Raw genomic sequence first — 12,787 nt, forward strand, 5'->3', positions numbered from 1 at the left:
GGTTATGATGGGGTGCGGGCATCTATTTCCCTGTCTACCCTCTAGCGACCACAGGGGGTAGGATACTTCTATTGTCGATCTATATACTAAGGATGCCCCCGGTCTAGATGTCGAATAGCCGAGTTGTGATACCTTCCAAAGTTACTCACAGGTGCTGTGAAAATGTCACACACGCCACTCCCCCATCCGCGCAGAATCGTCACCGGACACGACGACCAGGGGAAAGCGATCTTCCTCGCCGACTCGCGCATCCACTTGGAAGTGACCAAGCTGGGCGCCAGCCTCGGCGTGCTCTGGGAGACGAAGCAAGTCCCGGCCGATAATTCTGGGAAGGATGATCCCGCATCCTCGAGGACGACGGATCTCGCGAACAAGAGCGGGGTGGTGCTCAGGGTTGTGGACATTGAGCCCGGTACGACGCAGGTAGGTTCGTCCTCCAATCGCCCCCTAGTGATGTGGGCTTGAAAGAAGCGGGAGGAAAGTGTTCATTATCAGAAAGGAACAGAGACTCTAATTGTCGTCAGGCCAAGATGCTCTTCCATAGGACCGAGTCGCTCGACTTTGGGATTCTGTTCGACGGTCAAGTCTCATGGTGAGCTTCACCTCTAGCAACATCTACCGCAATTCCTTCTCATTGCACCTTATTCTTTTCTCCTCATTGGCCTACTCAGTGTAGCTTGCACTGTTCCGAACTAATCAGAGTGTCATGGTGGTCAAGTTATTTGGACGACGGCGCTAGAGTCGACATGGAACCCGGCGACGTGTGTGTCCAACGCGGCACGATTCACGGATGGACAAATACCGGCCCCAAGACGGCACGAATGTATTTTTGCTTGATAGGTACGTTGGCTTCCCCAGAGGTCTTCCTCGTTGCCGTTGTGTCATTTATTTTGCTGATTAGGGTTGGTATTGTCGTCGAATAGCCGCGGAGCCGGTCAGAGCGGGAGACAAGGTGCTCGGGGCGCATGGATACCACAAGGACGATGTCGCGACGGGCGGAACTCAAGAGGTCTAGTGCGAATAACGGAGCACTATGTTTATATTCGAATTCTCGTATATTGCCAGTGTTGCGATACAGTTTCAACACTTTACCAAGACATGTATTGCTGGATCTTGTATGTATTTACAAGAGAATCAATGGTCCTGCTATCCCAATAGATGTTAGAGAGAGCGAAGGGGTCTGGACAGAACCAATGGCCACCTCTGGTCATGGATACATCTATCTAGAGGTGTTCTTGGACAAGGTATCCGTATGCTCGGAGGAGATTGTTCTGCGTGATTTTATCTCCAGGTAGATTTGACAGTGCATGTCTTCCACTTCAACCAATTTCTCTTTTTGAAAGTGACTTTTAAGCTCAAAACCTCAATGTCTCGCTCCATCATCGGATCGCCCACTCATTTCCGGTGCCCACTCCTCGCCAAATTGATGTAGCCGGGCCTCAACTTCGTAAAGACACCCTGCGGATCATATTTCTCGCTGACCCGCACCAGTCTCGCCAGGTTCTCCTCGCCGTAGCTGGCGAACACGTCCTGATCGCCCGCCGCGTAATTGAGGTAGATGTACCGGTGGAATTTGTTCTGGGCTGTCGCTGTCGCCGTCACGCGCTGGGTGAATGCCCGCGCGAGGGACTCGACGATATCGTCGTCCGAGGGGTCTGTCCATGACCAGAGCAGGGATATCACTTTTCACACATGGTTAGACTACTGACTTACACGTGATGTGGATGATGGACAATGGGTTGGAGAGCGAGAGGTTTTCCCAGCTTAGCACCAGGGCACTCACCGAACAGAGGTCCATCTTCCCTGCTGATGCCCAGCGGATTCTCGGTCTCGTCCGCCAGAAGCATTCGCGGAAGGAGAGGCTGTAGCAAGATCGCGGGCACAAAGTCCTTGACAGTATCTCTGTGTGGGTTGATAATATCCTTGTAAATCGCCATGACTTCGTTGAGGACGCCCACGTCGCTTTTGACCGCCAACGCTAGTGTTTTCGACCTTTTTTCCCTTGGATGTTAGCAATTGACAGGCCTCTGCCTGGACGGCATCAAAGGAGGACATACCTCAGCCCATGGGGATTATTCGCGTTCAACTCGACAGACAAGTCCGCGATGCTGCGAACCCTGGTCGACGACGCAATCGACGGCAACGCCTTGAACCCGTCAAACACGGGCGGATCTTCCCGTGGTTGTCCATGTGACAGGACCGCCGTGGTGACGAACTTGCCCATCGGTGCGACGAAGGCCGTGATGATGAAGGCTTCGGCGTAGATATCAGCAGACGACGAGGAGGGATCTTGGTTCCTACAGAACTGGTCCAGCAGGGCGATCGCCTCCGCCTCCGAGTCTTCGAGATACTGTTTCACCCCGCCCCAGATCTGGCCCTGCTCGAACGCAGCGAACTCGAATGTCGTTACGACCCCGAAATTCGTGCCCGCGCCGCGGAGAGCCCAGAAGAGGTCGGGATGGGATTCGCGTGTGGCGGTGACGATGTTGCCATCAGCGAGGACGACCTGCTGGCCATTCATTAGGACACCTGCACGTCTGGATGGTCCTCGTCGACTCGAGGTCGAGACATACCTCGTAGCTCTTGACATTGTCACACGCAAGCCCAAACCGGCTGGCTGCGAAGGAGATGCCTCCTAAAATGGGACAGTCAGAGCTGGTTCGTCATTTCTTGTAGTCTTGAAGTAAATGTCTCACCTCCAAGAGTCAAGCCACCAACGCCGACAGTCGATATGCGGCCTCCAGGCACGCTGACTCCCAGCGCGTCGAGTCTGCCGTAGACGTCCCCCCACTTTGCCCCTGCGCCGACGAACACGGACTTGCGATCAGGGGCCACTTTCACCCAGTCGATCCTGCTCAGATCAATCAAGATGCCGTCCTGGATGCTCGATGCGCCAGCGTAGACGCCATGTCCGCCCGCTTTCACGGCGAACGGGATCTGCTGGTCCCGCGCGGTCTGGAGGATGGTGGCGATGTCTTTCGCGTCTTCGGGGAATACTTGGACGGCGGGGACTTGGGCTGCCGACTGGGCGGTGAAGTATTTCAGCTCGCCCGGCTGCGGTGCTGCGACTTTGTCCTTGCCCAATCTGTCGTGGAGTGTGGTGTACTGTCTAGGTCTTAGCACTTTGATATTGTTTTCCAGTTGGAGGGGCTCGTACTGACCACATCTTTAGGCGCCATGGCTTGTGTTGTGGAAGGGGATCGAGCAAAAGTAATAGAGAGACGGTGTTCTGGTAATGGCGCTGCTTTACATACTAGACTCCCACGTCTGCAAAGATCCTTCAGAATCCAAGACAGCCTATAGTGGGACCATATGGGGGCTAGTCCTGGTAACATGAACGATTGATTCGGCTCCCGCCTGCGCTTCCCGGTTCCGGGAACCGAAAGGCCGTAAACCCCATGGGACCCCGGCACCCCAGGTTTCCGCAAGTCCTAGTCTGTGCACAGGATTATGTGCCGCTAGAGAAAGCGGAGTCCATTGCGGAGCGCGTCGAAGGTCTCGTCACGGTACCCTATGTCGGGAGTTCCTTTGATCAGGTTGCCAGAACCGGATACAGATCGGGTCGCCCGCGGTAACACCACCCTTTCAAGAAATGGATACATAAACCGCATGTTATCTCCTTTCAATCTCGTCCTTCTCACCTTTGTACCCCCAAAGCTTTCATTCCCCCTGAAGTACAATCTCACAGGTGATGACAGCCATGCCCTGCAAGCTACAGATCCTCATCAACAAGCAAGACCACCTCAGCGATGAGGAGTTCCACCGCTAGTAAGTTCGCCCGAAGCGACATTGCACTGGCACAGGCACGCACAATATACAAAGTCACCGCTTGACTGACCTCGTCACAGCTGGTCCGTCGAACACCCCAAGATCTGGCTCAGTACCGAGATTGTCAAGAAGAAGATCATCACATACTCTCAGGTTTGAGTGTTCCGAGCACAGCACTGGCGAGGGATCCACCATGGGACTGACTGGTCAAAAAGTTCCACGTCGACAAAAAGGCCACGGCGGTCCTGACCGACTTTGGCGTCGATATCGGTCAGTGGGACGGCATCGTGACCATGGTGGCGGAAAGCATGGACGAGTTGTTGAGCGTAAGATTGGTCCCTTTTCTCTCAAAACGTCCGTTGGAACACAGATCTGTTGACGAAATGTTTCAATGTCAAGGTCTTTGCCGACGAAGAGTATCTGCGCGTGGTGGTGCCTGATGAGAAGAAGTTCCTGAAACGCGAAACGGCCATAATGATGATTGGGGTGGATCATCCAAAGAAAGTCGATGGAAAGGTCGTGGTAGATATTGGGAGGTAGAGTTATAGAACTAACTTATCGCTTGCCGGGCGACTCAACCTTTCATCAGGTCTGCTTCTTGTATTTGAACCTCTCCAAAAGCTTGGTCAATGCCTTCTCTGCTGCTTCCTTGGTTGGCACCGTGCCGGGAAACCCGAACTCGTCCCAAACGGCTTTCTGGACCTCGGGCCGCTTCCGGAGGTAGTGCATACAGGCCCCCTCGATGTAACGTTCCTTGATGATGCCGCCGTCGTACCAGAAGGCGCGGTCCAGGATCAGAAGCACTTCCAGACAGATGGCGATCATCTCGATCGACACGAGGTACGTTCGAACCGCAACGGTGACGGCGACGTGAGCACCTCCAACGACCCACAGCACGGGAGCTACCGATACTGCGGTTCCTGCGGCCGTTTCTGCGGCATTGAGGGCCGCCCCGAAGATGCTCGTGCTCAAGAAGGAGCCGCCGAAGATACCGAGGAGAATGCCCGAGTCATTCTTGACCGGCTTGGGCACCTTCAGCGCGTTGCTGATGATCGAATCAATGGCAACGGGATCAGGCTCGGTGTAATCGTATACCGTGGCAATGGCACGAATAGCCTTTGACAGGAGTTGCGATTTCTTGTCTTTCGAGCCAAGGAATTGGAAGTTGGGTCGATGTCGACCAAATTCTCGTACGGCGGCTTGGATGGCTCGTTTGTGCCGGTCCTGCACGAATCGCTTCTGCGCCGATCGATGTATGTCGGCAACGATCTCGCTGGTCAATTGGGCATATGAAGCAGTAACCAAAGTCCTGATCGACTGTGTGCCGCCTGAATCCTATCAGCGACTAGATCCAGAAGATTGAATGCCTATCTAGAAGGGAAACGTACTTGCTGTGACACTCACAAAGATGGTGGACCCGATTCTTGGAAATCGTTGTCTCCACTCCGCGGCCATTGACTCTTTTCTCTGGGTATATCTCGTAGAGACGAGCGGCCGCAGGTTCTGTCTCAAGGGGTCGGGTAGGTCTCCCCATCGGTAGACATCGTTGAGTTCCTGGTGACCCTCGTCGATCAATCTATTTCTGTTTTCATCAAACACCGCCGTTTCAACGTCGGAGAGCAGCTTATCACTCATGGTAAAGACGTGAACCAGAGGGATTCGTCCAAGTTTCGTCTTGAAGAACCTTGTATCGCTTCCTTGAATTCTGGGGTTGTCCGTTGAAGTACAATACCTTGTAACCATGTCAAAAGCGAAAACAGTGGCATTCTGTGCTCCGACAACTCACCATATACAATGGAGCTGGTCCTGTAGGTTAGGCTTCTGCCCACATTCGGACACAAAGCTCTCGACATCGAGCACTTCACTGTCGGTACCAGTCTGAAACCCTCTAGCATCGTGTAATGACAATGGAGGGTTGCCACCGGTGATGGCCTCTCGTATTCGACTTCGTCCCATCCTTGCACCGTGCTCCGGAACTGTCTGGGCCACCGTCAGAGTCAGCATGAGGTCCCATGGAGTGCGGCCAGTGCGACTAGTAAGATCTTACTCACTGCTATTCGGCCAACAACTTTGTTGATCAGTGCAGATTTTCCAGCATGCGTATGCCCTGCCACCAAGACTCGAGGTATATCTGGGGCCATTGCACTGTGGATCTCGTCATGTATGTTCCATAGCGCTCGGTGTTCGCGAATGATAAATCGTTCTGTGTCTCGCAGTTCCTTTTGGAAAGTCCACCCGTTGACCAGCTGAACCACTCCAGGGTTCTTATGGTCAAGATAATACACGGAGGGGTGAACGAAGACACCGTGAGGGCCTAAGTCTATCAGCATACAGGCGAATACCGTGCACCCACACTTCCAGCCTGGGTAAGAGGACATTGGTAAACTTACTGTTTGAGAGATAGCCAACTAGCCCTCCGTCTTTGAATATGAGTCGGTCGTCCTTTCCCGGGATGTCGATTCCAAAGTCAAGACTGGCGTTGAGTCCAGGTCTTTTCATTGCACCTGTCAAATCTGCCACAGATGATTTTATCCCGTTCTTGTACCGGATCTCCCTCATTGGGACACCGCGGGGGAAGATGAGGTGTGATGGATCCGTGACATTTGACCCTTCCAGCCGTTGAAATCCAACTTTGAATCCGTACTTCTCGGCCTCGCTGACGATCCACTGCAGCGGCCACAGAGCCAAGCCGTCTTCCTCGCATCCTCCGCAAAGATTGCCATGTGTGCCGACGAACCAGGCCTCCTGAAGACTTCGTGAGCCATCCAACTCGTCCAGATCTGTGGACGGGAACCGGGTAGGCCGATACGCATTCCTGCGCTCAAACAGAGCAAGCGCATGCCGCGCGTGCAACGTCGTTCTCAGAAGACCCATGTCATTGAGACCTTCGTCATCCAGGGCCTTGACGGTGTCAAACAAGCCGAGAAACTTGATTGAGGGACTGGGTCGGGCGTGGTGTGATCGATGTGCAAACACAGAGTTCCGCAACAGGTCGTCACTCGTCTTTGCGGCGTGATAAAGTAGTAGGGACTTGTGGAAAACGTCGTCAAAGTCAGGGTCATGGGCACGCAACGCTCCCAGGTGGTGAAGTAGACCAGCAACGGCGCGGACGACGAAAGCGCCTCGGCTTGAGCCGAAGAGAAAGATTTCATCCTGGGATGGGCACAACTTGCAGCATCGCTTGTAGATCTCTTTGATTTTGGATTCGTAGCCAGTTCTCCCTTTCCCGGTCACTCCAGAGACGAGGCGCTCGATGGGGCCATCGACGGCACCTATACCGTCGACAATCGGGTGTCGTTGCTGCGACCAGGTCTTCCCGGTTGCGTCCTTGACTTCTCCCACAGCTGCCATCATCCACAGCCGACTGATGTTTGTTGCGTTGCCTTGGGGGGCCCCAATTGCTCCGTCTGGAGTCAACCAAGTGCCATCTGCACAGATAATGAGGCGGACAGGGTGATGCGCAGTGCCGCAGTCACGACACGGGCTCGTCTCTCGACTCTCTTCCGGATCAGCGATGGTAGCCGATGGTCCCGGGGATTCTTCTCTGGTCATGTTGGAGACTGAGGCTTCCGTCTTGTAGTAGAATTCGACAAGGCACAAGGATAAAACTGTACTTCAGCCTTACTCAGCCTTGCGTGTCTGTGACGTTTCTCACTGTACCGAACCAAGATTTCACGATGTGTTGTGGTAGTGAAATCTAAGCCGCACGAGGCCCAGTCTTTCTTTCATGGAACGTATAAGAGGACCAACAACGAGTCCACAGCAGAGAAAAGAAGAAGACTGGCCTCCTCCCAACTGGTGCGGCTGAGAGGAGGGAGATACTTATACATGTTTCCCCTCTTTTTCAGCCGCGGCCCACATGCATGCATGCAATCCATCATGATAAGGCTGTTCACATTCAGCCTTATTTCTGATCGTTGCCTTGCGCTCCACAGCCTTACTCGCACATCCTGATGCCTCGGCATTGTGCATTGACTGGTCTCGGGGTGGTCTGTGTATCTACAAATCACTTGTAATCAGCCGGATAGGATTGTGGAAAGGGAGTTCACCTCGATGGTACATTCCCTCGGAGGGTTGGTGAGATGGTTGGAGGTGTAACGAGTAGGGCAAGTACCTCTGTACGTAGGCACGCACCCAATGGGTGACAAAATTCTGTCCCCACTATTATTAGGGTATTCTACCCGGATTTTCTGCCTCACTGGGGACGGAATTCTGTCACCACTGGGTGGTGGGACGCGTGGCACGTAGGGTTACTAAGATTATGTAATGACCGACACGCTACACCCTTGGGGGCTTTAGTCGAAGGCTCCAATAATTATCCGATAGTATGTATATGAGGTAGTCAGATAACGTCCCTAGGATCCAGCAGATTTCACTATGTTTCCAATATAAAGTCACACTTGAGTCTCTACGTTAATCAGATTTGGAGTTAGAGCTCCAACCTGCTGCTTTAGTCTCGGGACTGTCAAGCTCGCTGTATCTGGGCGCATCTCCTTCCTCCACTGTCGGCAATTCGTGCACCGGCTTGGGCTGGCCGTCCAGTTCGGCCCTCTCGTAAATTTTACTTGGTAACGTCGTCGCCGTGTTTGTCCCTACTGGAGCTCCAGTTCCAGTACCAGCGACCGTGGCTGGCGTTACATAAGTCGCATCCTGGCCACCTCCAAGGCCCTTTTCGTGGTTGGACGGGACCAAGTAATTCGATTCTTGACGCGTACGAGTATGTGTCCGCTTGCGTCGTCGCAGGAACCAGATCGCCAGGCCTGCTAGACCCAGCGCTGCGAGAACGCCGATGACGAGTCCAGCGATCGCGCTACCACTTAGACCAGAGCCGCTACTACCGCCACCGCTGCCGAGCAAAGAAGGATCCGTCAAGTTGCCCGGCTGAGACGTTGCCGTAGTAGCAGCGGCGCCAGAACCGCCAGCGGACCTTGTCGTGCCTGTAGTGCCCGCCGTGGTGGTCGATGTATCGTAAGCTGATACAGGGTTTCCAGTATCAGTTGTACCGCCAGCAGATGTGGTAATATATGGCGGCGCAGTCGAACCAGAACCACCTTGCGAAGTCGTCGCACTAGGAAGAGGGGCCGTAGCACTTCGTCCCGACTCGTCGATGATATTTATCGGGGCCGAGTCGACGGTCTGAGTACCTTGAATCAGGCGCAAGCTGTAATATCCCCCAGCATTGTCACCAATGTCGACATCCCACTCAAACTGTTGAACAATGCCCTCGTCATCATCGGCTGCGGTGAACCAAAGACATGTAACTTAGCTTGAAGCAGTTACCAGTGCGTGAGCAGGAGAGGAGATTTGTAACTTACAATCGTCGTTAAAGACATCATCAATGATCCTCCCATCTTGGACCAAATCCACGGCGATAGGCTAAAACCGGTTGAGAAGTCGCATTCCAAAGATTTGCGATGGAGATCAATTTGAAAAAGGCAGAACATACCGTCATTCCATCTCCGCCGGTCCAAGATATGAAGATTTCTACACCTTCGTTGATTGACTCGGGAACATTGGAAAACTGAAGCGACTGAGCCTGGCCTTGACTTTGACGCAGCCAGATGGCCCAGAGAAGAAGCACGGGGATGGGAATGCTCGACAAGGGCATATTCCTCGGTACATGAGAAAGCCCTCTTGTCTTTTCAGAATGAATACTTTTAGTTTGAATCAGGAGTAAAATAACTCCACGTCAAGTGCACACCTGCACAGACAAGACGGAAAGGGAGTCCTCAGGCATTATTTCAACGATAACCACAACAATAATTCAGTGCATTCTGGTCCTCACTGATGGCTGGGTTGCAAATGTATTTCGGGTTGGGTTTGCTAGCAAATTCCAAGACACAAATGCTTGATGACCCACAACAAGCGTGGCTGTGTGGTCTTGTGCTGTCTTGTGGTGGACTGAATCAAGCTCTTGGTCGCTAGGCATGCTCGACTGACTCGTCAGCTACAAAGGAAAAGTTGGTAGAGGACGTGGAGCTTGCCATGGAACCTGGATCAAATTCATGGGTCATTCTTCTTATCTCATGCACGGAGTACCTTGACTGCCATTTTGCCTCTATAGCATTCTTCATGCTCGAAGCTATTCTTAGATCCATCTCCCTTGATGCACCTGGGTACTGCATAAACTCCGAGCCCCCTCATTCCATGTGCACTATCCAGGAGCTCTTAGGAAATATAGGAAGCTCCCCACCCAGTTTTTCCTGTTTGCGGCAAGTCCCGCTGTGCGTTTCGGAACACGGCGGCGAGGGTGAGGGCGATGCTGTCAAGCATTGGCACAAGTCGGGCATGATAACTTTTCATCCCGACCCGCAGGTATGATTGTTTTGCGATTTTGCAGCTGAGGAAAGCAGCAATGGGGGCCAAATACCTGTGTCGTGATTCACTCACGAGAAAAGGCGGCACCTAGGCATATGGAGAGTCAAATGCTCGACTGCGCATGAGTGTGATGATGCTGAACCTAGAGCCGTTGCTTCTGATCCACGTGTCACACGATATCCGGCCAAAGCCAGAGAGTTGGAGGGCTCAATAACCCAAGCAGCATCAAGATATCTGTAGTTAAAGGTGAACTGCACAAGTGACATGAGGCACACGCCGAGACTCGGCCGAGGAGTGACGAATGCAATTGTCTCCATTCGAATGAATCACAGCTTCAACAAGCTGCGCCTGTCCTTGGAAATCATCGAACTCGTCGCTATGGACATCTCGTGTCCGGCCCCATAACAGCCTCTTGGTAGAAAGACTGTCTTGGTGAACGCGAACACAACTTGGAGGACTGCTCCGTGGGTCATTGGTGAAGAAAGAAAGACAATACATGCACAGAATTCGAAGAACAGAAAAAGTACCACCTATAGTGGACATATTGGACTTGCGGGACCTGGCTTTCTGAGCCGTGGCTCAGCAATTGTACGTATACTGTAGACTCGATGACCCCTAAAATAGCATCATCAGCCCTTGTATAGTCCATTGCCGCTGCTCAATCTACCTGAGCTTGGTCTTGGGCTGCGCAAGGTATACGTCCAAACGTACCCTCTTGACGTGTTCAATGTCCAATTCGATTCTGAACAAAAAAGTCAATTCAAGGTGATCACGCGACAGTGATTGGATCGGATTGGAGGGGATATGACAACGAATGATGGGGAAATCGCAGCAGCACTGCCACCGCTCTTGCCAACGAAGTCTTGGAGCATTGGCGAAGAAGGGATTTGGCAAATCGTTTCTTTCTCTGGCCTTGCGTTGGATGATCCTACGCTAGCATTCAACTTAAAAGTGTTCAAGTACAATCCAATCTATATAAAGACCTCTCTCCCGGCAGGTTGGGCACAGTCACTCACACCAAGCCACGCGCGTCCCTCTGAAAAGCACAATTCTTTATCAAAACCAAGAAGCAGAGTCTCAACAGAAAGACTTTGTCTATCAAAAGACAGCAAACATGAAAGCATCTGCTGTGGTCATGACAACCCTGTTGGCTGGTGCTGTTCTTGCCCTACCAACAGCGCCAGCACCAGTCGACTCTCCCAACCACCTGGCAACTCGCGACACGAATGTTGATGCGTTGAGAGCGACTCATTATGCCAGGGGGGCGGGACAGTCCCTCGATATCAGGGATGATCCGGTAGGTCACTCTTGAAGAGCTGTGGCCTGATCTCGCATTACATTGTGGAGGATCACTAACATCGTTCAAGGATACCACCGATGGGGAAGTCACAGACGATCTCGGAAGCGACACAGATGACGAGGCGAGTACTCCCATCCTCCCCTGAGCTGCATCGATCCTAACTGGGCATTGTAGCGCCGAAAAGGAAAGCTTACGCGAGCGGTTCGGAAGCGGTCAGAGCGGAGATCCAGCTCGTCCTCTTTTGCAAGGAAAGACAAGAGACGTCCGGATGATACAGTGAGATCTGGCCCCTTTTACGAAGTACGATTTTGTCACCAGTTCTAACGTTTTGCAAGGACAGTGAGCATAGTGACGGAATCGACACTGACAATGACAGTGATAGCGATGATGACAAGGTATATCCCTAAACTCGTGCAGATTCGCTAGAGCCCCCTTGATATTAACTTGAGTCTCTTCTAGAAACACCGCAAGCGAGCCGTGGCCGTCAAAAAGGCAAGACGGGCAAATCGTACTAGACGCACCGCCACCAACAAGAAACGCGATAATGATACCACCGACAACGATAGCCCGACTGACGGCGAGGATAGTCATACTGACCACACTGCCAGCGACACTGACTAAGTCTCTGTCCTGCAAGCACTTTATCTTTTCATATCTAGGGGTTGATTTGGGATCACCAAGGTCTTTTCATTTTGTTGAGGGCCATGAAATTTCATGAAATTTCATGGGCTCACCGGATTTCGGAGGAAGTCGCTCGTTAATGTGAGGAGGAATTTCCAATACACATGCCACTCGTTTATACTTTACTCAATGCGGTGGAACTTGAACAAAGCCCTCTTGCCAATTCCCGATTGCTTCGGCAGACAACGTTTGGGTGTCTAGAACCCCTCGTTCCAAGTCCCGATACGTAGTAGCTCTTTAGAAGCACCGAAAGGGTGGGCCTTTGGTTGCCAGAATTGTTTACACCTGCTCCCTTCTGCGGGTGAAACATCCAATGCGCTGAACATGCTCCATTTCCTCGTCATCTACAACGACATCCGAGTTGTAACTATATCCAAGCAACCTCGGTTCGCTAGCTGCAGGACGCTGCAAGTCTAAGAGCTGCTGGAGCATAGAACTATTGGCCCTATCACGTGTCGCCTGTAGTGGTAGGTGTCGGTCGTCATGAACGGCATCGTGCCCTTCCGCCAAGGTAGCTACATGGGATGTGGACAGTGGACCTGATTGTCGTCTATAGCAAGGAATGACTGTACAGATGGTTGACTAGCAACGGCTGCGCTCCACCAACAATGCAACTAAACAGAGCTCTATCCATCGCAATCGTTCGTATCCCTGCGTCTAGACTGATCCCTGGTCTGACTTTGTCCCCATCATTGAGAACCCCCCCCCCCCCCCCCCCCC

The 12,787-nt window shown here is 52.5% G+C and overlaps 7 protein-coding genes across 7 annotated transcripts; 3 read left to right on the forward strand and 4 right to left on the reverse strand.

The window, feature by feature from the left end:
* Positions 1 to 162: 162 nt before the first annotated feature.
* On the forward strand, positions 163 to 1,015 carry Z517_03598 (uncharacterized protein; the record flags this gene model as incomplete). Its single annotated transcript, XM_013432702.1, has 4 exons — positions 163 to 423; positions 525 to 592; positions 719 to 840; positions 924 to 1,015. 4 exons carry the CDS (start codon positions 163 to 165, stop codon positions 1,013 to 1,015), a joined length of 543 nt encoding a protein of 180 aa, XP_013288156.1.
* Positions 1,016 to 1,395: 380 nt separating this feature from the next.
* Z517_03599 (uncharacterized protein) lies at positions 1,396 to 3,179 on the reverse strand (the record flags this gene model as incomplete). Its single annotated transcript, XM_013432703.1, has 6 exons — positions 1,396 to 1,682; positions 1,784 to 1,992; positions 2,058 to 2,506; positions 2,574 to 2,635; positions 2,697 to 3,105; positions 3,162 to 3,179. 6 exons carry the CDS (start codon positions 3,177 to 3,179, stop codon positions 1,396 to 1,398), a joined length of 1,434 nt encoding a protein of 477 aa, XP_013288157.1.
* A 521-nt stretch (positions 3,180 to 3,700) lies between these two features.
* Z517_03600 (uncharacterized protein) lies at positions 3,701 to 4,308 on the forward strand (the record flags this gene model as incomplete). Its single annotated transcript, XM_013432704.1, has 4 exons — positions 3,701 to 3,768; positions 3,849 to 3,921; positions 3,984 to 4,094; positions 4,168 to 4,308. The coding sequence occupies 4 exons, from the start codon at positions 3,701 to 3,703 to the stop codon at positions 4,306 to 4,308; spliced, it is 393 nt and encodes a 130-aa protein (XP_013288158.1).
* Positions 4,309 to 4,353: 45 nt separating this feature from the next.
* Z517_03601 (uncharacterized protein) lies at positions 4,354 to 5,403 on the reverse strand (the record flags this gene model as incomplete). Its single annotated transcript, XM_013432705.1, has 2 exons — positions 4,354 to 5,096; positions 5,157 to 5,403. 2 exons carry the CDS (start codon positions 5,401 to 5,403, stop codon positions 4,354 to 4,356), a joined length of 990 nt encoding a protein of 329 aa, XP_013288159.1.
* Positions 5,404 to 5,845: 442 nt separating this feature from the next.
* Positions 5,846 to 7,320, reverse strand: Z517_03602 (uncharacterized protein; the record flags this gene model as incomplete). Its single annotated transcript, XM_013432706.1, has 2 exons — positions 5,846 to 6,082; positions 6,124 to 7,320. 2 exons carry the CDS (start codon positions 7,318 to 7,320, stop codon positions 5,846 to 5,848), a joined length of 1,434 nt encoding a protein of 477 aa, XP_013288160.1.
* An 861-nt stretch (positions 7,321 to 8,181) lies between these two features.
* Positions 8,182 to 9,376, reverse strand: Z517_03603 (uncharacterized protein; the record flags this gene model as incomplete). The annotated part of the gene is made up of 3 exons (XM_013432707.1): positions 8,182 to 9,005; positions 9,084 to 9,144; positions 9,215 to 9,376. The coding sequence occupies 3 exons, from the start codon at positions 9,374 to 9,376 to the stop codon at positions 8,182 to 8,184; spliced, it is 1,047 nt and encodes a 348-aa protein (XP_013288161.1).
* Positions 9,377 to 11,200: 1,824 nt separating this feature from the next.
* Positions 11,201 to 11,531, forward strand: Z517_03604 (uncharacterized protein; the record flags this gene model as incomplete). The annotated part of the gene is made up of 2 exons (XM_013432708.1): positions 11,201 to 11,383; positions 11,454 to 11,531. 2 exons carry the CDS (start codon positions 11,201 to 11,203, stop codon positions 11,529 to 11,531), a joined length of 261 nt encoding a protein of 86 aa, XP_013288162.1.
* Between the last annotated feature and the right edge of the window lie 1,256 nt (positions 11,532 to 12,787).

Source organism: Fonsecaea pedrosoi (assembly GCF_000835455.1).
Source record: "Fonsecaea pedrosoi CBS 271.37 unplaced genomic scaffold supercont1.2, whole genome shotgun sequence".
In the NCBI taxonomy this organism is placed as follows: domain Eukaryota; kingdom Fungi; phylum Ascomycota; class Eurotiomycetes; order Chaetothyriales; family Herpotrichiellaceae; genus Fonsecaea; species Fonsecaea pedrosoi.